The sequence below is a fragment of the Cryptotermes secundus genome, unplaced genomic scaffold, assembly GCF_002891405.2.
Source record: "Cryptotermes secundus unplaced genomic scaffold, Csec_1.0 scaffold345, whole genome shotgun sequence".
NCBI classification, from domain to species: Eukaryota; Metazoa; Arthropoda; class Insecta; order Blattodea; family Kalotermitidae; genus Cryptotermes; species Cryptotermes secundus.
The window spans coordinates 1,012,270-1,036,013 of NW_019723306.1; the positions used below are offsets into that span (position 1 = coordinate 1,012,270).

At 41.1% G+C, this 23,744-nt stretch overlaps 2 protein-coding genes and 1 non-coding gene across 3 annotated transcripts in view; 1 reads left to right on the forward strand and 2 right to left on the reverse strand.

Annotated features, from left to right (window-relative positions):
- Nucleotides 1-11,710, forward strand: part of LOC111861761 — a 44,330-nt gene extending 32,620 nt beyond the window's left edge. Inside the window, exons 2-3 of the mRNA XM_023846595.2 lie at nucleotides 3,109-3,248; nucleotides 8,312-11,710. Of these exons, the coding sequence (XP_023702363.1) occupies nucleotides 3,140-3,248; nucleotides 8,312-8,730 (528 nt within the window). The 5' untranslated portion in view covers nucleotides 3,109-3,139 and the 3' untranslated portion in view covers nucleotides 8,731-11,710. The remainder of the gene's footprint in view (nucleotides 1-3,108; nucleotides 3,249-8,311) is intronic.
- Nucleotides 11,711-11,874: 164 nt separating this feature from the next.
- Nucleotides 11,875-23,744, reverse strand: part of LOC111861760 — a 32,103-nt gene continuing 20,233 nt past the window's right edge. Inside the window, exons 8-10 of the mRNA XM_023846593.2 lie at nucleotides 23,106-23,255; nucleotides 20,223-20,348; nucleotides 11,875-12,255 (exon numbers count right to left, since the gene is read on the reverse strand). Coding sequence (XP_023702361.1) covers nucleotides 12,089-12,255; nucleotides 20,223-20,348; nucleotides 23,106-23,255 — 443 coding nt within the window. The 3' untranslated portion in view covers nucleotides 11,875-12,088. The remainder of the gene's footprint in view (nucleotides 12,256-20,222; nucleotides 20,349-23,105; nucleotides 23,256-23,744) is intronic.
- On the reverse strand, nucleotides 13,436-13,517 carry Trnas-aga. The gene has a single exon. It is a non-coding gene; the product is annotated as a tRNA-Ser (tRNA).

The window sequence follows — 23,744 nt, forward strand, 5'->3', positions numbered from 1 at the left end:
TTGCCTCCATATCTAGAAGCCGAGACCTGATGATGCTCAGTGCCGCGGTGACAAACGACGCACTTCCTGTACACCAGCTACGTGGTAAACCCATCGTCGCATTCCAGTGTTTAACATTCCTGTCTTGCATTTTGAGAGTCTCAGGTTAAAATATAGGCCAGGTGATCGACTATGCAAATTTGTTTTCATGCCTTTTCTCAGTGCTGTCAGGCACATTTCGTTAGTGACTGACTATTTTTTTACTGCTAGTGGGGTGGGACTAAGTCCCTTGTACTGCGGCCACTTCTGGCCTATTGTACCAGCCCCAGCTGATAGGTGAGGGTGATTATGGAGCAATTGGTGGAATGTAGATTGGCAGGGGAAACCGAAGTGCTCGGAGAAAACCTACCCCAGCGCCACTTTGCCCACCACAAATCCCACTTGACCAGACCCGGGTTCGAACCCGGGCTGCAACAGTGGGAAGTCAGAGACTAATCGCTTGAGCTATGGCGCGGCCAACTAACTACATGCAACTGAGCCCTTCTTGCGAAACCGCCATTTGTGCAGCTACTCAATAAATCCACAGAATTATGCCGAACCCTAATGTTCATTACCATGTTCACAAGAGCCCTACACTGGTCCCGATCCTGAGATAAACAAATCCAGGCCATAGTACCTCATCCCATCTCTCTAAGATTCATTTTAATATCATACGCTCATCTACATCTTGGTCTTCCAAGTTGTTTCTTTCCTACTGGTTTTCCTACCAATATCTCACATGCAATCTTCTTCTCCCCTATTCGTGCTACATGCTCTGTCTACCTCATCCTCTTTGACTTGACCATTCTAACTATACCTGGTGTAGAGAGACAGTACCTCAAACTAAGCCACAACAATTACTTCAACGCCCTTTGCAATTAATTTACTTACGTATCATTCACGTATCATTCGAGGCTATATTGACCAGTCTGAGCTACAGAGAGCTCTGTTGTATAAACCGTAAATAAACGGAGTGCAAAGGGGATAACCCGCTCTGACTGAAACACTGGTGTTCCCAATGTCTAATCGTCCGTAATTCTGAATATCAAATAAAACATTCGAATTTGTATTAAATATACTGGTAACCAGAAACAATGGTTACATTTTTATATACTTTATGCAAAAAGGTAAAGTTGTCCCTGTGTTTAATTAAGCACTACGCCATGAAGGCGTATGGGGGAGTGGATGTATATATCCACATTTTTTGTTACCTCGGCACTAGTGGAATTTTAGTGGTCACTTTCAGGCCCCTGCCGATTTATCCCCAGGGGAAGAGCCCCCGGTACACATTGAATAGGAGGTTGGGTGGGACCCAGACCCGATCTGGACGACATGGAGAAAAGAAAATATTTGACCCTACTGTGATTCTAACTCCGATTCCTAGGTCGTCCAGCCCGTAGCCATTCGCTATACCGACTGCGCTATCCCGGCTCCTCACGTCCAGCCCTTAGCCAGTCGCTATACTGACTGCGCTATCCCTGCTCCTCACGTCCAGCCCGTAGCCAGTCGCTATACTGACTGCGCTATCCCGGCTCCTCACGTTCAGCCCACAGCCAGTCGCTATACTGACTGCGCTATCCCGGCTCCTCACGTCCAGCCCGTAGCCAGTCGCTGTACCGACTGCGCTATCCCGGCTCCATGTATTTTATAAACAGCAAGTATTGTTCCTGTTTGTAAGGCAGAATTTCTGTCTGGTCAGCATATTTCTTAATGGTTCATTGATTCTTATATTGTTTAAAATCGCTGTTTCATCTCGGGAGGTTTTAAGGAAGTGACGAAATTGGAACATAATCATTAATGTTGAAAAAAACTGTTTTAACTCGTTTCAAACTAATTTCTCAGCGTACGATTTGAAGTTCTCACATCGCTGTGGGCTCTGCTTGACACTTTCACGCTGGTTTCTTGCTCGGCATATATTTCAACCCTAAAGATGGATGTAACATGTTCCTCCGAAACGTCAGTTTATTTCGACGGAGTCCCATTTTAACCTGACCGGTAAACACTTTCTGAAATTCTACTTCGTGCAGTACTGTCACGTACTATTAGCGGCCATTAAAAGGGTTTGGATTGGACTTATTGCATTTATACACTCAACCCGTGACTACACGTAGCACAGCGCTATCGCTAATAGTTCACCGTTACACACATCATAGGTTCCTCAGTTTCGCTAGTCGTATCCTGGCAACGGATTTCATTACATTAATTATACCAGTCTCACTCTAACTGCGGCGTTCATGAAGTCCTCTTTTCAGATCTGAATTCCACTCTTGCCCTGGCTTCTCAGTCATTCGACTGCAATGTCATGTGAACCTCTCAATCCTATCTCAGCTGGTCTGGGATCTTCGTTATACAGCCTCGGGGCGGATCCAACAGAAAACACAGTTTCAATCGTTATAGCTCAACAATACCTCGATTGTTGCTCGCTTACTCGCTGCCACTGAAACCTGTTTACCGAGTCGTTGCCTAGCAATGTTTTCTACTGTGACTCAGGTATTCCGGCTTTAGGCGTCAGGTCAAAATACCAATACAACGATCGTTCGAATTGTAGATATCAGAGGAAACGGACTTGAAAGCAAACACGATTAATGAGACAAGAGTTATTTAAAAGATAATAATATCCGATGAATGTAATAGCTCAAGTTAAGTTAGAATTTCTACAATCTGACGCTTGTGGTAAGCTGTGATACATGTGCCATTTGTTACACTGAAAATGGAGTGTAATATTTAAGATTCATATTGTGGGGTCTTCTAGGTTCGGAGATGAATTCTGCCTTCTCATTCATTTGGACTGTGCTGTATCATGACACAAGAGGCGACTAAGAACTAAAAATTAAACTCCGTGACCTGTAGTCCGCAAGCGAACTATACAGACCGAGCTACCGCTGCTTGTCGGCGAAGTTAGTGACAATTTTTGCGAATAGATGGTGTCATGTGGTCAGCGCAACGGATCCTCACGGCCGTTAATCTCGTTTTTTCTTTTAGAAATGATGACAGGAGAGAACAGTATGATAAAATAAGAGAACTCCTTGAGCATGTGAAGAAATGTCCACTGTTCTGTACCTGACATAATGAAGCTCTGTCTTCTTCCAGGACCACTTGCGCCAGATCACCTTCAGTCCAGATGCACCCGACGTTTCTAGGAGCAGTACTCACCTTGCACTGTGCTCTTCATGCCCTGCTTGCTGCCACAGTCACGTCGGAAAGCATGTCACCAGGAGGAACTGATCCGGGTAAAGCAAGTTTCGATGTATCATGCTAGACGGTACCATAAGACAGAAGACGACAATAAGAATCTTCAAAGCAGTAACCTCAAATTACAGGATCTGATCTTCTTCGAAATTGATTTATAATTTACAAGACTGTAACTACTGTCTGGACTTTTATAATTGGGTTCTTGCATAAAATCTTAATCTTTCACAGCGAATAAATGCACTAAAATGCTCCCTGGGGATCAGCTGCATCAGTGTTGAATAGAGAGGTGCCCAAAAGCTCTCTCTCTCGCTCTCTCTCAAAAACCCCCATTTTCTGTTCAAAATCTACGATTTCTTCAGATATGTTTAGTGCAGATTTGCATTTAATGGGCAAGTGTAACTGATTGAGGCACTATGCTATAAGTCGGAAGATCACGGGTTCCATTGCCGGTTAGGTCACTGGTTTTTTTTTTCAGTTTACCTAATCCTTCCAACCGCACTACGACCCTGGGGTAGACTGAGCCTCTAATAGAAATGCGTACCAGGAATCTTCTTGAGGGTAGAGGGCGACCGGCGTGTAGGGCTGACATCATCATCATCATCTATGAGCCGATTGTCTAGAAAATGTGGGAGCCTCGACGTCTCACAGCCTTTTGGACCTCCACGGCCTGTTACAGAGATTTTTTTTTTGCCTTTTTTTACAGTTATCCGTTTTAAACCTGAACATTTTTTGTATCTTGTACATCTATATGAACCACGAGAATGCTCCCTCACGACGCTGAACAAACAACACAGAGTGGAGATTGCCAGCAAGGAAATGCCCGTTACGCAGCGAGCAGACAGCTTGAAGCCAATTCCCGCGCGAGTAAGAGCGTTTCGTTTAGATGGAATTGCAGTGCATCGCGTTTATGAGCCGGATTGGAGGTTTGCACAATGGTGATTTATCTTCTTGGATATCATGCACGCTGAGCTAGGTTGTTCTTCGACCCTGGAGGCGCAGGTAATTTGTTCCGGCAAAAAGTTGGCGAGTTTCTGTTCACGATATGGAGTCCCAACCCAGAAATTAGTGCAGTACATCGTGATTATGATTTATGATATTTCCAAATTGTATTTAACACCGATGTCAGTAACTGAGGCTATATAGTGACGAAAGAATAATTGAAAATGAATAACGAATTAAAATGGATATGGAAGGAAGTGGTCGTGGCTGAATATAAAAATACCATTCCAAACTTTTCCCAGAGGTACTGAAAAAGCCCCACATAATATCTCTGTGAGAATAGTCGGTGGCTCTACCGAGATTTGAATCCAGTACCATCCGCTTGTAAGTCGGCATCGTTTCCGCTTGTGTCATCATATTCCGTCGCCTGTAGTCCTCAAATGAACTATACCGAACAAGCGACCGCCACTTTTCGGCGAAGTTAGTGCCAACTTTAGCGGATAGAGGGTGTCACGTGGTCAGCGCAAAGAATCCCCACGGCCCTTAATCTCGGTTTTCTAGACCGAAGCCACTATTTCCTTGAAACAGCTCCTCAGTTATCCTCATGAGGCGGAATGGACCCCGTTCCAAACCCACTACTTCTCAGAAAATCTGGTTAGCGCCAGGAATCGAACCTGGGACCTCTGGATCTATAGCCAGAAACTCTGACCACTAGACTACAGAGGTGGTCTATGTCAACATACACGCTCTTGTAATTGTCGTTAAATAGTTATGCAGATAGGGAGCTCTGAACAACAGCGAGAAATCTAACAAGAATAATACTCTTATAGGTGTGCGAGCTGGGATCAGGTGCAGCTCAACTGGGGTATGAGCTGTATAACCGAGGGACTGTGTTTCGATTCTTGGCAAAGGCGTGAGGTTTCTCTCCTGTCCACTTCTTCCCGACTGGTTCTGGGCCCACCCATCGACCTATCCATTGGATGTCGATGGTTATTTCCCTTAAAAAAAATTACATTTTTATATGCTCTGCTGTATAAGCATCATAGCTTTCCATGGAGCTGGGACAGCACAATTGGTATATTGACGTGCTATACGGGTTGGATGGTCGGGACTCGATTTCCGGCTGGGGAAATATTTTCTTCTTTTCCATAGCTTGCAGACAGCCTTCGAGGCTCACCGGCCTTCCTATCCAATAGACACAAGTGGCAATTTCCTGGGGGTATAGCAGCGGTTACGTGAAGCTGACCGCTCATCTCCATCTCATGGTGAGGTCAAGGAGGGTGGAGCTATACCTAAAATGTTGTCATGACATAGTGCTATATTAATTAAGCACATGGACAATTTCACCTTCCTACTTTGTCTGTTTTGTATTTTTGATATCCTGGGTTCAGTTCTCCTCCTGGAGACCAGTTATACTGCCAGGTCTTTCGCGGTTTTCTTTGCTTTGCTAGGCAAATGTAAAGAACTTATCTCAAATTGTGCCACGACCACTTCCTTCCATGTTCTCTCCAATTCATTAATGACTAATTATCCTACCATTAGACTTTCTTTTTCTTGGCACTACAGCCCCAGTGGGCCTAGGCCTACCTCCATGTACTTCTCCGTTCACTTCGGTTTTTCTAGATCTTAGACATACGGTAAGACTCCTTGGGCGGGTGATCAGCTCGTCGCAAGGCCTCTACCTGTACACAAACACAGAAAAACGCACACAAACATCCATGCCCTGAGTGGGATTCGAACCCACGATCCCGGCTTCCGAGCGAGCGAAGACAGTGCACGCCTTAGACCGCTCGGCTACCGTGACCGGCTACCATTAGACCTTACATAGCCAAATTCGCATAGTGGTGGGGGTGGACTCTAACTGGGTCCACTCGGCACGTCGGCCACTCATTGGTCTATTGTACTTGCCCCGGGTGATTATGATGATGGAGATTTGGTAGAATGAAGATTGGCAGGGGAAACCGAAGTAGTCGGAGAAAACCCGGTCGAACGCCACTTAGTGCATCAAAAATCTCACTTAAGCGACCCGGATCGAACCCGGGCCGCCGCGGTGGGAAGCCAGCGAGTAACTGCTTGAGCTATGGCGCAGCCTTTACATAGCCTAACTACTGCAGCGTACTTCAATAAACCTGAACAAAAAGTTAAAAAGATTCGTAATATAACTCGCAGTCCTTGTATAGCACGAAATGCGCGAGGCGTACTGACAAACTTGCAGTTCATTCCTCAAGAGAGCAGCAGTGTCGTCTTTCTTAGCACGCAGAGCGGACGTGTGTGACGTGACTAACATGTGACTGTAGGCAAACGGGAGAAACTCCTGAACAGGCATTCCGAGATACTTAGAAACACTTCCTATAGTAAGTTTTATTTCTATAATGCACGCCATTCGATACTAACCTTGTTAGGGCTCTGTGTGAAACATCAGTTTCCATTTGATTGCGTATTGACTTGCAACAATGTTAAGAAATGAATCTAAGTGATGCATAACATGGCGTCCCGGATTCATAACATCTAATTTCCTGATGCACCGACCTCTACTGATAACGTCTTGTTTAGGTAATGCCCTTCAAATCCAACAAAGAGATTTAGAGATTTTGTGTTTAATATTTTTATGTACCTTAAATTTTAGCATTCGAAATTTTATGGCCCCTAAACTTACACATCGCCGGTCACGGTAGCCAAGCGGTCTAAGGCGTGCACTGTCTTCGCTCGCTCGGCAGCCGGGATCGTGGCTTCGAATTCCACTCAGGGCATGGATGTTTATGTGCATTTTTCTGTGTTTGTCTACAGGTAGAGGCCTTGCGACGAGCTGGTCACTCGCCCAAGGAGTCCTACCGTATGTCTAAGATCTAGTAAACCGAAGTGAAAAGGAGAGTTTCATGGAGGTAGGCCTAGGCCCAAATTGGGGCTGTAGCGCCACAGGGAAAAAACTTACACATGCTGGAATGGACCGCAAGACTATTATTTCTAAGCCATGATCAATGACCATATTAGAAAATACAAATATTATATCGCAAGGAAATATTTTCTCCTCCAATAGTTTATTTTTTTGTATGTTTTCTGGGTTAAGAGATGGCTCACTCATTACTTGTACGTCGATCCTTGGCAAGTCCTTAATATTATGGTACCGTGTAGTCTCGCTGATAGTTATCAGAATTTCCGAGGAAAACACAGTCTCCGTCTTCATGGTAGAAGTTAGTTACGCTTTAAAGCGGCAGGGTATAAAGGAGAGGTGTTGGAAAATTGGCAATGAAGGACTACAGGCGGAGAGACGGGGAGGCTGGGAGGGGGGCTTAGGGTTGGCCTATGGGAACCATATCCTCTGAAATGGGCAACAACTGCAGGAGGTGAGGTGTGAAATTGCAAATACGAAAGAACGTTTGGTCTTCATGCCCCCCCCTCCCCCATATAACCTGTCACTTTCAAAACTTGGCTTCCCTATACCTTGAAGATGGAGTCAGGTTATAACCCCATACCAGTCAACCGCGCCGTAATTCAGAAGACTATAATATGAATCTTCGCTTCAGTAGTATAACTCAAATTATATACACAATACATAGAGCATTGTCTCCTTAACTGACTTAAAATGAAATTAGTGTTTAGTTATTTATTTCAGTCGCATTAACACAACTTCGGCAAATGTTCAGTGGATAAATGGTTGTTGCCCACTGTCATATTTAGCTTACACTTGTCATTGTTACTGGTACGTGTTTCGGTCATGTTTTCATCTTCACCTTCACTGCATTTTCCTTTCATCGCTCAAAGAAAGGTAAAGAGGCAAATTTGTTTCTGTGCTTAATTAATTACGCACCTTGCCATGAAGACATAAAGGGAAGTGGAGGTACAGCTCCACCATTCTTGGCCTCGGCACTAGATTGAGGTGAGTGGACAGCTTTACGCCACTGCCGTTTTATCNAACACCTGGTACCCAATGGTTAAGAGGCTGGGTGGGTCCTAGAACCGGTCTGGAAGGTGTCGAAAAGAGAAAAAATTTGATCCTGACGGTAATTGAACTCGGACTTTTAAGCGCGTGGCCTGTGGCATCGAGTAAAGCACTAATTATAATAAAAATTGAAAATTAAACGAAAGAAATTTGCATTTATAAGACCTAAAACAAATAAGTAAGTGAATTATTGTGTATTTGAATTGTTCCTTTGTTCCGCAGAAGCTGAGAATAACGTCCTGAGCCCGAAATGGGAATCTGACACGGACCTCTTGGCCTCCTACTTGGAGCAACTGCTGCGGGAACATGAGCTCTGGGACTCTAACGAGTTGCCTCTTCTCTACGTGGAGGACGCCAACAGCGAGGGGTCAGAAGAAGATGACGCTTTGTCGGTACCATGGAAACGCTCTCGGTATTACCGACGCTATCCTTGGAAGCGTCAAAATGGGCGTCACCGTTCCCAGTACGCGGACGCTAGCCGATATATGTGTAACCCTACCCGAGAAGATGTCTTCCAGCTGCTGGTGGCGCTCCATGAGGCCAGGGAGGGAAACACTAGGCGTACTGTTAACTTCTGTAACCGGAAGCGACCAGCCAGTACAATTTTCACCAATATCCGGTTTCTTGGACGTCGAAAATGAAATTTTTTCACATAACAAGAGGTGGTACTAAAGACAACAATAATAAATGTCTTGTAGTTCCTGCAGATTTTAAAAGTATTAATCGATGTCTCCGAGTTCTTTCGCCGTTCTTACTGTAGTTCATTATGCATTACGAAACGTCATGTTTATGATAATACATTATCTCAGATGCTTTAATGTGATATGTTTGCTCATACAAATGTGAATAAATTGATCTAAAGTACAGTCAAATATTTGCAACTTTTTTCTTCTTTGATAATAACAAATATGTGAACCTATTATTTCAGCCCAGTTTTTAGATGTCCACAGAACATTGTAGATGGCAAACATCACTTACCTCTATTTTTAAGAACGTGTATTCGAAACTTTAAAACAAGTTTCCAATTCAAATTATGCACACAGTACATATAGCGCACAGATGTTTGGCCTATCCATAGCAAAATCATGCTTTTTGAGCCATTTTAAGTTATTTATAGTAATTTTAATGTTTCGTCTCAGAGATAAATATATTTTTCAATTTGTCTTCTCTATACTAAACTGAAATCGCAGTATAATGTTCTAGGCATACAAATAATTTGTTTTGGTTTAATTTCAACTAAGTTTCTTTCATACCACCAATTACCAAAAGTGTCCAAATTGAAGAGAGATCCTGAATTACGGATAACATGATGCACGGTGTGACATACGAGTATATTATCAAGATTTAATATTGTTATTATTCATAACTTTTAAAACATGTCCTCTTTTAATATACTTAATATAATTATCTTACATTTAAGATAAATCAAACGATCTAGATTGCTTATAAGATCTATTTATCGTAAGATTCGTGTTAAAATGTCCAGTTATTTATTAAGCCATTAACATGAAATTTGTGTAATTGCCTCTCTCAAAGAACCACACCAAATTACTGTATAATATTCAATAATATTCGGAAATTATTCTGGGATTAAATTGTTCTCTCACAAAGAAATGCGATTACAATAATGATGATTGTTCAGTATGTTTTATTATAAATCTCTGAAGTATTTAATTGTTTGAACGAAATAACTGGGTTAATATAGAGCTGTATGTGTACACAGACATTTTTACATAGTGATAACGTTACTTATTAGAATAATTACTTATTCTTCGTGTGAGATATGCTGCTTTCTTTGTAACGCCTTACATGTTAGCTCTGCAGTTAGAGATGGGATAACAATACAATTTTAAATTTAAGTTTGCGCATGTAATTAAAATAATGCGTGTGACGTTTCGAATCACTTTGCCATAATATACACACATCGCTTTAATAACTGTGATTACCGTACAAATTTATAAAAGTGAGGAACAATTTTAGTAATATCTTTGGATGCTTTCATTGTTCACAACATGAAACAGGTAAATGAGGAGACCTTCGTATTTCACAAAAGTATACCTCATCAATTCTTGGTACAGGCAATCAAATCTGTTCCAGTTTCGCATAATAATACTCTATGAATGCTCGTTCTTATACCAAATAAACCAAATAAAATGTAACATCTTCTCGGGTCATCATGAGTAATATTTACTTTATACCTACTGCCAACTCAGTGGTTGTAATAATAAAGATACAGTATGTTCTTCCCGGATACTGTAAAAAATATTTAATGTAATAATTGTACATACTGAAACTTTGGCCGAGATCATAACGCTGCTTACATGCAAAGCCGAAAGCGCATAACAACATTTCTGATTCGATATAATTAATGATTTGTTGCACCATATGTTTATATTTTTCTTTGAGTTAAAGGAAACAGGTGATCTTATTTCTATACATGTGATAATTATTATGTCGAATATAGAACAGTATTAATTATTTCTATGCCCCGTGTTAAATTGAAGTAACCTCAGTCCCTCTTCCGAAACGCTGTGAATACATAAAATTCTCATTTTTAATTCATGTCTCTCGCCAACTATTCTGGATCTTAAATCACTCCGTACTGTAGCAATATGGATAATAATATTTTTTCTGGATCATTAGAATAAAATAAACTTTTCTTTATTTTCCGAGTTTCCTCTCAGACGTCCTGTTTAGTTTGTTTTAACATCCTATGATAATGTTGTGAGCATTTCAACAGACTATACAGATAAATGATTGTGTCACTTCTGTTTAGGGACTGCAATAACCAATAAGATTAAATTAACAATTACCTAACGTAGTTTGCGGCCCAGAATTATTCATAGTGTCACCATATTTAAATTTATGATTCTGATTAATTAATTAATTAATTTTAATTTAAAATTATATTGTGCATTATCATGAAATGTTCTAACACAGTTGTCCCCATATACCCTATGACTAAATCTCCACGAATACTTATTTCCTGAATGTAATTTTCGTAAATACATTTATGTAGTTGATTTTTAAATAAATTTCTTGTGAGAAAAGCTCAGAAATTTGACTTCAGTTGTCATAGTGTTGAGTTGTTTGTCTTGATGCTGCCTTGATAACAACAGCTGATAGCTGAGTTCGCCCTTGAAAATAAAACGCAGGATTGAAGGCTGTGGTTCTAGGTTAGGGTATGGCGCGGCCAGGAAAGATGGGTGCTAGCGTTTCGAGGGAACCTACTGCCTTCATCTTCAGGCTGAGAATGAAAGCGACATGTGTCTTCGGAACATTCATGACTACCTACCAAACTGTACTGTGCCATAATCCTGTAAAACGCTATCTGCATTTCAGTGTCTTGAGGATTTAGCGTGTCCTTTAAATACAGGTCTGTAATTAGAGAAGCAAAACCGAAAGGATTTTATCTTTTATTATTACCCTTACATGAACTGTGAATTGTCCTCTTTGGAATAAACCCTTAAAATCGTCCCCTATCGCTACCTCTCGTACCATTTCCTATTCATCATTCACAATCATCGAGTTATTCTACACTGTAGAGGCTTAATGATTTAGTTTTTTTCTGTTGCTAGTGGGGTGGGACTGAGTCCCTTGTACTGCGGCCACTTCTGGCCTATTGTACCAGCCCCAGATGATAGGTGAGGGTGATTGTGGAGCAATTGGTGGAATGAAGATTGGCAGGGGAAACAGAAGTACTCGGAGAAAACCTGCCCCAGCGCCACTTTGTCCACCACAAATCCCACTTGACCAGACCCGGGATCGAACCCGAGCCGCCGCGGTGGAAAGCCAGCGACTAACCGCTTGAGATATGGCACGGCCTAATGATTTATTTGAAATGTATTTAAATAATCCAGAGAATAAATTAAATCTGATGACGGACAGTAGTTTCTGTGTCAGCCAATGTTTTAAGCAATTTTGTAAAAGAATTTAATTTAAGAAAAATTGTAATCTTCTTTCCAAACGATATAAAATATTTAACAGATATATAACCCCTTATGGTCTGTAACCTACGGGTTGAACTCCATTTTGAGATTTCCTTGTCTCCCTCGTGACTGTTTCTGAACACGGAAGCTGCGTGTAAGTGAAGTTCCACTGGAAATTCCCAACGTTTCCTTGGACGTAGAATGGAATTCTCAACTCTGACCCGTGGAAGTCGATCACTGAAAACACAAGATAGGACTGAGTCCTGTTATGTCTGCTATAATCAGATTGTTAATGAACTATAGCCGTATTTCTCAGCTTAGTTCCATATGCGAGTATAGATCATTGGTGATTGATTGATTCATGCACTTACAGTATTTACTCGGTTTCTATGACGAACAACGCAATCGGATAACAGTACTATGGAACTATACAGGTGCAAGCACAAACATTTAGCAAAACACTGACCGATAGCCCATTGAAACCTGAAACTTGTCTACATATTTTTCAAACATGTAGTTGCTTTCTGACAAAAAAAGACTGCTTTACCATTAAAAAACAGTCGATTAGTGTTGTTCAGGGAAGTAATCTTTGTTTATTGCGAGAATTTTACACGACACATAAATGCATTTTGTGGGGACAACGCACAGTTTTCTAACATTAAGGTGGGTGGTATAAAAAGTTACCAGTGTGCTTTAAAATTTTAATGTAGGGAATATATCGACAACTTCCTTTCATAAACTTGTGATGCGCCTTCTATTAAAAGTCTAATCGCTGAAGTATATGAAACCATAATTGTATTTTGTGTACGGGTGTGAAACTTAGTCACTCAGCCTAACAGAAGTTCGAATATTTCAGAACAAGACGCTGAAAAAAGTATTTGCAAGTAAGAGGAAAAATGTTAGAAAGGAGAGGAAATACGTAATGAAGAGCTTCACAGTCTCTACCTTTCACGGGTTATTTTTAAGGACTCAAATCAAGAAGAATTAAATGGGATTGGGGGGGGGCATGTAGCCAGCGTGGGAGAGATATGACATGAATATAAAATTTTAGTCGAGGTGCCTGAAGAAAAAGGAGGAAGCCCTTTGTGAGAGCGACGCATCGTGGAAGAATAATATTGTGATGGATCTTAATGAAATAGGGTGTTAGGGTGCAGACTGAATTCGGCTGGGTGAAGAGAGGGTCCACTGTCGGGTTCTACTGAAGTCGATAAAAACTACTTATTTTCCACAGAAGTGACTGGCATCGCGAATAGCTGAGTGATTATCACTTTCTTGTGAAATTAGTGTTCCAATAGAATTACCGACTGCAAACGGCTAAAAATGTACCAACACAAAACTATGTAAGCACATAATTACGTTAGGTTAGAAATTAGGCAGCAGAAAAAAATGAAATTCAATAAATCTAAAAAAAAAAAATCGCAGTCGGTAGGACTCGAACCTACGCTCCCAGAGGGAATCTGATTTCTAGTCAGACGCCTTAACCACTCGGCCACGACTGCACACAACGTTGCGTTTCCCATCTCTCCTTATTTCCGTTAAAGATAAAACATTTAAAAAGCTCACAGTGGATACAGGTTCTTTCCGATATGATGAATACTATGTTTGGTTATTGACACTAGCGCAACACATTTTAACGGTCCCTAGTTCGATTCTCAGCCAAAAGATAGGCAATTATCGGTGACGTAAGATTTTGTGATTCTCAGAACGATGAGTATGTAGACGACAGTCTTCCGGGATATGACGAGGTGTAGTTTTGTAATCATGTGTCAACATTTCGGAGGAACCTAGTGCCCGTCTTCAGGGCGAAAGACTCTACCCTAAGATGAAGGCAACAGTTTCTTCCGAAACGTTAATAACTATCTACCAAATTTCACCGCATCAAATCCAACGAGAGAGTAATCTTGATATTGTGGCTGATATTTACTGTGGTTTTGCTCAGTCCCTCCACCCAAATATTGGGATAGTACCTAATTCAGGCTACGACCACTTCCTCTCACAGCCTTTCGCAACACGTTCAACAGCATCGTCTCATTCATGATTCGAAGCACTGTAAACACAACAGCTGATGAGTCTTTGAAGAAACATACAGAAAACGACACTGCAAGGAAACAGATCCATTGGTTCTGGTTGTTTTACCGCATGAACCTTTAGGCTGGGGCCACACGAGCGCTGTAAGTACGTCCGTTGCAACGAACGTACTTTATGACGGACGTTGCTGAGGACACCACACAGTTGCAGAATTCGGTGCGTAGTTTTTTGTCTGCACGGAGCCAGAAGAAAGCGTAGCATTCGCCTCTCTTGCTTATTTCTACAACGGACTTCACGACGTGCGTTACAACGGACGCATTTTGTGCGCTCGTGTGGTCCCAGCCTTAGTTCTTCCTCTGTAAGTCACATCAAAAGTTCCAAATCTTCAACAGCTGAGTGGCATGTATGAATTTTATTCACTCTTTAAATACAAGAAAATACATTTGTTATGTAGAGGTCATATTTGTCCCTCTGTGACCTTGCACCAGCGCCTAAACCGTAGGACATGCTGCGTCTTTTTCTTATTTGATACAGGAGACTTTCACTAGCAGGGATAGATCAGTCGGTATAGCAACGAAATATGGGCGGCACGGCAGGAGTTCGATTCCCGGCAGGGGAAATAGATTTTTCTCTACTCCACAGAGCCTAGACCATCTCTTATGTCTGCCCAGCCTCCTATCCATTGGGTACCGGGGGTCTTTCCTCGAGGGGTGTAGCGGCCGGAACGTGAAACTGACCACTCATCTTCATCTAATAACTAACTCTGTGGCATGTAGTCCGCAAGTGAACTATACCGACCGAGCGACCGCCGCTTGTCGGCGAAGTTAGTGCAAACCGAGGTAAAAAAATGGCGAAGCGTACCCCAACTCTTCCACACGTCTTCATAGTGCGGTGCTTAATTGATTAAGCACAGGGATAACATCACATTTTGCTTAAGAATTTTATTAAAGGCAATCCGGCAGTTCTCTGTTTCCAGTCATGCTGGCCCATAATAAATACAGCTTCATTTAGGGCTATATATACACAAGCCGCAAAGTTAAAAGCAAATGTGTCCCTAAGCTTAATTAAGTACCAGGCCATGAAGACGTCTAAGGAGCGGAAGTATAGCTCGACACATCCTTAACTTCAGAACTTGATTGAGGTGAGTGGTTTAGATTTACGCCCTGGCCGTTTTACCTCAGGGGAAAGAACCTAACTTATCCACAGACTGGAAGGGTGGGCGGGTCTCACAGCTGGAGAGGAGTCAAAGTCTCTTGCCGATGCTATGATTCGAACCCCGATCCCTTGGTCGTCCAACTCGTAGCCTAGTCGTAATATCGACAGCACTAATAAGCGTAATAAATATTAAAAAACGCCACTGTAAATTTTGTATATAATATTATGAAGTGTAACTTTCCAAACTCTTTACTGAGTTGTGATATGATGGCTGAAAGTCAGAATATTGGAACAAGAAGACGTGGCCGTAGGTAGGCAACGGCGCGGTGAACATATTTCAGCAGCAATGAATATATTGGGTTTAACTGATATGTGGAGTAGAAGAAATATTGAAGCTAAACATACAGGAGTTAGCTATATAGGAGTGTGTCGGATTTGCGGTGTTACAACAAACAAAGTTGAAGATTACGTGAGCTTAATTGATTACTACACCATGAAAAGGTTTGAGGGGGTGGAGGTTTAGCTCCACACATAATTATGCTCGGCACTAAATGGAGATGAGTGATCAGCTTTACGCTTGGACCGTTTTACTCTTGAGGAAACAGCCTCAGACAAGAATAGCGGTAACATAACAGTACTGTAATAATTTGAAACTGGAGTAGAAACGAACGGTTTAAAAGAGAATTTCGACAACACACACTGGGTCACTGATAAGTGCCAAAATCTTTGTACGACTAAAAACACAAATTACATAAGTTCATTAAAAAAGTGAAATCAAAATAAAACGTAAATAATCTGACGTTTCATCTCGAAAGGATAACCAACAGAAGTGCCCCTAATTTGATCTGTTGAAGCCCGAATTTTCTCTAAATAATATTTAGGAATTCGGTTCTTGCCTTACAGGAAAAACAAACTATGTCTCTGTCACAAATATTAATCAGTAAGTGTTGTTTAAGAAATTAACTATCTTTTATACTAAGAATCATACGAAACACACAAATTTACACAGTGGACAAAATACGGATTTTTATAACGTGAAAATAGGCGACATACTTTATATCCATTGTACTTCGAAGGGGTAATGATAATTTCTTTACGAGTACTTTAAAAAATCTGCAGTGTACAGTCACTTTAACTTTACATCCACAAGCACTGGATTAATCAATGTTCTCACGAACGACAACTTCTTATAAGTCCAACAGAAATGGATCAAAACTCTATTCCAAAAGTTTCGTATATTAATTTATAAACTTTGCAAAATAATTAAAGTCATCTTGTAACAATCTGCATATGAAAATTGAACCGCAGCTTTATATATGACCTTCCGATATAACGTGGACAATGTCCTCTAGGACAAATATTCATTAAGTCTTGGAAGAGTTTCCATATAAATTGGAAGTGTCGACTGTGAACATTCTCTAAATTAATCCGAAATTTCAACAAGACACATTTCCAAGGGATTATGCAATACGCATATTTTTCTGTCTGGTGGTGTTATTATAGAGGGACATGTGAGGCTGAAATTAGTACTATAATTTGCATAGACCTTACAACTAAGTATACAAATGAAAAGGAACACATTATTTAGTGAATAACCCAATTATTACAGAGATAAAATTACCTCGTAAATAACTTTATATATTGTGACTTGTCTAAACGTTGCTGGGCAACGGGAGGTGGAACGAGTTACCACGAAGACAGACCCTTGATAAACGGTCGGTTGCCAAGTTACGCAACAGTAAGGAAAGCGGTGTTTCTCAGTACCATGCCGAGTAGAGCCGAAGTGAGCCGAGCCGAGCCGAAGCGCGCCGGTTGCTACACAGAAATAAACAACTCTTGGCAGCGTTCCTCAGCAACGCTTATGTAAACACAGCGTCACGCAACAGTGGAGCCCGTGCAGCGACTGTTGCTAGGCAATCGGTAAACACGATGTCACGCAAAAGTGAAAGCTATCACGTAACATAACAGGAGTATTCGTCAGTGAGAGGGAGTAACCAGTCAGTTGCAGTCTAGCATTCGCCGGAGGGAATGGAAGCAGGAGAAGAAGATGGCAGTGTTGTTTCAAAGGATTAAACTGATAATAAAACCTGCTACTACTACAAATAGAGAATGGGAAATACCTTTGAATAAAACTCCGAATTACAAACTGCACTGTTAGGAAATCTGTTTGTTGATATTGCTTTAGTTCCAAGAAAATAATGAAGCATTGAAATAAAAAGTACACAGCACCTTCGGACATGGTTGACAGTATTAATTAATTTGATGAAATATAACATAAATATAAACACCATAAGAAAATATAGACACTAGTAAGCAAATTGATCTGTAAATAAATCCTGATAGAACTGTCTACAAATATACATAATATCTGGCGCCATGCAATATGATACAGGTTTCAAAAAAATATATTCTGCCTCCATCTTCAGAATCGAATCGTAAATCGAAGAAGCAACTAGATATTCTTCGGTCCTGAAGATGAAGGCAGTACGTTTATCCTAAACGTCGATAAACTTCTATCAGAGTACATGACTTTGTATCCTACAAGATTGTACTTCCTAGAAACCATCATGACAAACTCGAATCTCACATAATTATATGTTAAAGTCTAGTCACAAGGGCGAGTTAATAACAGGCTGTAAGAGCCATTAATAAAACCTTTGAATGTGTCTCGAAGTTCATATGGACAAGATCGATAATAATAAATCAAAATTACATTTAAGAGGTAATTAAGAATAGGCGGAATATGAGAAATTTGGCTACAATTTATTTAAGAATCTATTTTTTTTCAATTCCTACTTAAAACGTAAAGAACACTAAATTTTGTAGGCAAGTTCGTGTCTGTGATCTTCTAGTTTAAGGACATAACGTAAATTGAGGGTATTTAAGAGTATGATTAGCAAGAGAAGAGCAGATAGAAAAACACATTGATTAGTAGATTCTAAGAAAGTATAACACTAGGGATTACTGAGTCTTTGGGCCCCTTCCAACGTCCGGTTGTCTGTCCTTCAAAACCTCCCGGTCTCAGGCGTGTACTTACTTACTCACGGAGTTGAGCCCTTCTGGAGGAGCAGCCAATTCTGCAGCTACTCAAGAATTTCCCAGCATTTTATGGAACCCGAAGGTTCATTACCGTGTTCACAAGAGCCCTCCACTGGTCACTATCCTGAGCCAGATAAATCCAATCCATATCATCCTTTCTTTCTAAGATCCATTCTAATATTGTCCTCCCACCTACGCCTTGGTCTTCCCTGTGGTCTTTTTCCTTCTGGCTTTACCACCAATATCCTATACGCATTCCTCGTCTCCCCCATTTGTGCTACATGCCTTGCCCACCTAATCCTCCTTGACTTGATCATTCTAATAATACTTGGAGAAGAGTACAAGTTATGAAGCTCCTCATTATGCAGTTTTCGCCAACCTCCTGTCACTTCGTCTCTCTTCGGTCCAAATATTCTCCTCAACACCCTGTTCCCAAACACCCTCAGTCTATGTTCCTCACTTAATGTCAGAGACCAAGTTTCACACCCGTACAGAACCACAGGCAAAATTATAGTTTTGTATATTCTAATTTTTATGTTTTTTGACAGCAGACGAGAAGACAAAAGGTTCTGGACTGAATGGTAGCAAGCATTACCAGAGTTCAATCTCCTCTTAATTTCGTCCTGAATCAGCTTTTGATTTGTTATCGTCGTTCCCAAATATCTGAACTGTGCTACATTTTCAAAACATCTGTTTCCTATCTTTATGTAATGATTATGCTCTGCATTTTGGTGACGAGACAGCGTGTACTTCTAGACCAAGCTCCTTACTTGCATCAGTTCTTTATGGTATCTACATTATCACCCAGTAGATTCACATCAACGGCATAGGCCAACAGCTGATGTGCCCCGTTTAATTTCAGTCCCACCTGGTTCCCCTGGACCTTCCTAATTGCATATTCTAAGGCAAAGTTGAAAAGGAGTGGCGATAAAGCATCTCCTTGTTTTAGACCATTCTGGATAGGAAATTTATCAGACAAACTTTTACCTATACGGACTTTATAAAAGTTTCGTTTAAAGACATTTTAATCAACCTAAATAGTTCCATGGGTATCCCAAACTCTATCAGAATATTGTACAATACTTCCCTCCTAACTGAAGCATAGGCTCTCTTGAAGCCTACAAACAGCTGATATAATGTCTCATTGTACTCCAATTTTTTCTCCAATATCAGACGAATGCAAAAGATCTGATCTGTAGTTGATCTGTTACGTCGAAACCCACACCGATAATCCCCATTCAAAACCCCCCGATCTCAGGCGTGTATGTAGCTATAGCTATAGTGACATAGTTTGTCCAGCGATCCACATTTTCCCTTTCTAACGGATCGAAAAGGGTAGGTGTCTCCCACCCCGTGGTTATTAGAATACCGGTCCTTGTACAAAGCCCCAAAACCAAATAACCCCAATATATAAATTAGATTCGAATTTATTAGCTTCGCAGTTTCTATGGAACCTAACTTCGAAATCGGGCCGCGCCATAGCTGAAGCGGTTAGTCGCTGGCTTCCCATCGTGGCGGCCCGGGTTCGATCCCGGGGTCTGATCAAGCGGGATTTGTGGTAGACAAAGTGACGCTGGGGCAGGTTTTCTCCGAGTACTTCGGTTTCCCCTGGCAATCTTCATTCCACCAATTGTTCCACAATCACCCTCACCTATCATCTGGGGCTGGTACAATAGGCCAGAAGTGGCCGCAGTACAAGGAACTTAGTCCCACCCCACTAGCATAAAAAAAAAATCGAAATCGAGCTTTCAATACGCCTGCTTCAATTTCTGAAGGTTCCCAGTCAAAATCTAGGCTCGGATAATGAGTAATTTGCCTGTTTTACTCAGTCACGCCAGGTATATGACAGGTGGGTACCTCGAGTTAAGCCATAAACTCTACCAACCACACAATTCCCAGTTCTTTGTTTATTAACCATTCTATAATTTGGTAGTGAATGTTATGATCTGTTAAAAGAAATCAACCTGTACCAGGTCTCTCACCTGCGACACTGTGGTCAAGCTGACTGTTGCAAAATTTCCGTTTCTGCAGCTCCATGAATGCTGACTTACACTTCGCAGTGGATGGCACGTGGAAGGCTCCGAAATCGATTCTCACAGCGCACATTCCTGGAGAGAACAAAGCACACAGTGTGGCTAAAATAAGTGGCAGTCTGTCTAGGATCATTCAAATGAACATGGAATAATTCTGGCTTTATTCGCCAGAAGTGTTTTCAATAATTTCCATGACTTTTTCTTCTGTCTGGCCTATAGATCTATTCCGTGAATACTTTTGAAATATGTATTGCATCCTCTGAACATGGAGAATACTCTGCTTTTATTTATGTTGCTGTCTTCAGGGTAAAGTCACTATTTATTATATAATACTTTCATGTTGCTTAACGACGCTATCTTATCTAGATTATGTTGTGTCGAATGGTTGAAAGATAGATAAATTGGAAAGGATTCGGAAGGAAACGTTCGTGGCAATTGCCTAGAGGAAAACCACGAAAACTCTCAGTCAGAATAGCCAGTCTCAACCGAAATTCAAACCAAGAACCTCCGGAATAAGTATAAAGCATTTCCTCTTGAAAGACCCGGTTCGTGACACGGTGTATTCTGGTAAGTGTGTACCAATAATTTGTTCCGTGAAGACTCAGACTGTATGTTCTTCCGAAGGAAGAGTAAGCAGCTCTCGGTATATCATAACTAAGTAAACCTCAGTGTGAGTCTTCAATATGAACCTCAGATATTATAAAGTACAGTGATCTCTTAGAGACGGGACATCTCAGTGCGTACAGCGAGTCCCAATAGGGGCACGATCCGCGTCGTCCAGACTAGTTCTGGAGCCCAACCAGTCTCCTATCCAATCGGTACTATGGACTGTTTCACTGGAGTCAAAGCGGCCGAGGTCTGAAGCTGACCACTCACCTCAAACTAGTGCCGACGTCAAGAATACGTGGATCTATACATCCAATACCACATACGCCTTCATGGCGTAGTGCTTAATCAGTTGAGCACAGGAACAATTTTACTGTTTTCACTTTTACATTGGCTTCTTGTCCCGCGCTCCTACAGCATGGGTTGGTGTCTCGGTGCTATGCCTCCTCCCAGTATACTGGTTACTTATCGGTAGGTACAGATAATGCAGGGGCTTCGTGTTGCTGCAAAAATTATCCTAAAGCCGCGTCCACATTACTCGTGCTCGTGTGACTCGCTATGCTCGCGAGAAATGTGGACGATATGACAAGTCACGAGACAAGCAAATTTTAAATTTTTAATTTAAAAACTATAGCCAATAAATTAAAATACGACTGCAGCCTATACACACTACGAGTAAATATACAGATCCTCACGCGCCGAAGCCTGGCGAGCAACTGAAGTAGTGTGGACGAAGCTTTACGGACACAAGTAGAAGCCAGACGAGTCTCCCGACGACCACGAGCACGAGCACGAGCACGAGTAATGTGGGTGCGCCTTAACGAAAACTGTTCTTTTTTCATATTGTGCAGATTTCTGCAATAAATTATGCCAGAATTCCAACAAAATTCGCACAGTCATTTGTTTTTTAAATTAGTTTAATAAGAGGAAATTTCCTGTATTTTATGGAACCTCAGTTTTCATCATTGTGTTCAAGACAGTCTCGGCCTTGATTTAATCATAATTCCCAAGCCAGAAATTCGCATAGTCATTTGTTGTTGAAATTATGTTAATGAGAGGAAATTTCGTGTATCTGATGGAACCTGGGTGTGCAACATTTTGCCCAAAACAATCTCTTCCTTGATTTAACCAACCTGAATATATCTGATAAAGTATAGATCAAGAACTGGGAGGACGGTGCTGAAAATATTAACGCTGGCCGCTTAAAGTTACGAGCAATTGATTAAAATCCTGCAGGAAAACGAGAACTAGTGCGACCTAAGGAGCGATGGAAGGAAGATTTCAGTTAGCCTCGGAATGAGATTTTGATGCACCATTTTCCACAGAATAGAAAGAGTAGGAATGCAAATTACGAAGCATCTTGTTGTGTCTTACCTGTTGGGCCCAGATTACCACCTGAGCACCCGATTCTCACATCCCTCAATATAATTCCCTGTCTTAGGATGAGGGATCGAGGTTAACACTCATAAATAACAACAAATAAAATTTAAATAAGAAATAAATTTGTGACGATGATACATTAACATAAATGTTAAGTTTCTGTACATTATCCATCGCACTGTTTTTAATTAATATATTTTTCTGTTTTTATTTAAAAACACAACGTTTCAGAAAATGGATTCTCTCTTCTTCTACAGGTAAAACCTATTCAGATGGAACTAACCGATATAATTAGTAGATTTTACCTGAAGACAGAGACAGAATCCATTCTCCGAAATATTATGTTTTCAAATAAAAACAGAACGGTGTCTTCAGAAAAACATAATGATGTATAATGTCCAGAAAAGTTAACTTGTATGTTATAATTCGTAAGTCTCTGGAAAGGAGACGAAGAAACAAAATATTCTGAACTGAATATTAGCAAAAGTCTCCGAATTTTAGTTTTCTCTTAACTCCTTTGCGAATGTAATTTTAATCTGATACCACCGTTCATATATATTTAAATTTCCGGACTGAAATTCCATTCAACTTTAGAAGGAAAACAGGTCTAATCCCGATAAGAAAAATATGTTTATAAAAGGCCAATTTCTGAACCTCTACCACGCGGATTATATATATATATATGGTGCTAAGCGAACTGTCTTGCGGAAGCAATCAGGATGCAACACGGTCAGGTGCGTTTCAACAAGCGCCTTCCTAACACAGATTAGCAAGCGACGTGTATTACAGCTGCTCTCATGAAATCGGATTTTGTCTCAGTCTGAGAAGTTCATTTGAGGAGCATACCCTCATGTGGCAGGATAACATAGCCACAAGCTCTGGGGTGAGAAGATGACAGCTGGGATTTGTGGGAAGAGACAAATCCTCGTAGTTGTGACAGCTGAGTGTTGCACTGGTTGGACGAATTGGATACCCTGGCCGCTAATGGAACTTCGGCTGTCAAAAAAGGAAATTAAATGTGTTCGTTATTAAACAGCAGAATGTGCACAGTCTAAGCACAATGTGCCAAACAGACTGCCATGCTAGCGCCCTATATAAAAATGAAATGCTGTAAATATTTGTACTCTTCTCCAAGTGTAATTAGAATGATCAAGTCAAGGAGGATGAGGTGGGCAGGGCATGTAGCACGAATGGGGGAGACGAAGAATGCGTATAGGATATTGGTGGGAAAGCCACAAGGAAAGAGACCACAGGAAAGACTAAGGCGTAGGTGGGTGGACAATATTAAAATGGATCTAAGAAAGATGGGATGGTATGGATTGGATTGAGGTGGCTCAGGATAGGGACCGCTGGAGGGCTCTTGTGAACACGGTAATGAACTTTCAGGTCCCATAAAATGCTGGAAAATTCTTGAGCAGCAGCACAATTAGCGGCTGCTCCAGAAGGGCTCAGCTCCAAGAGTAAGTAAGTAAGTAAGTAATACAG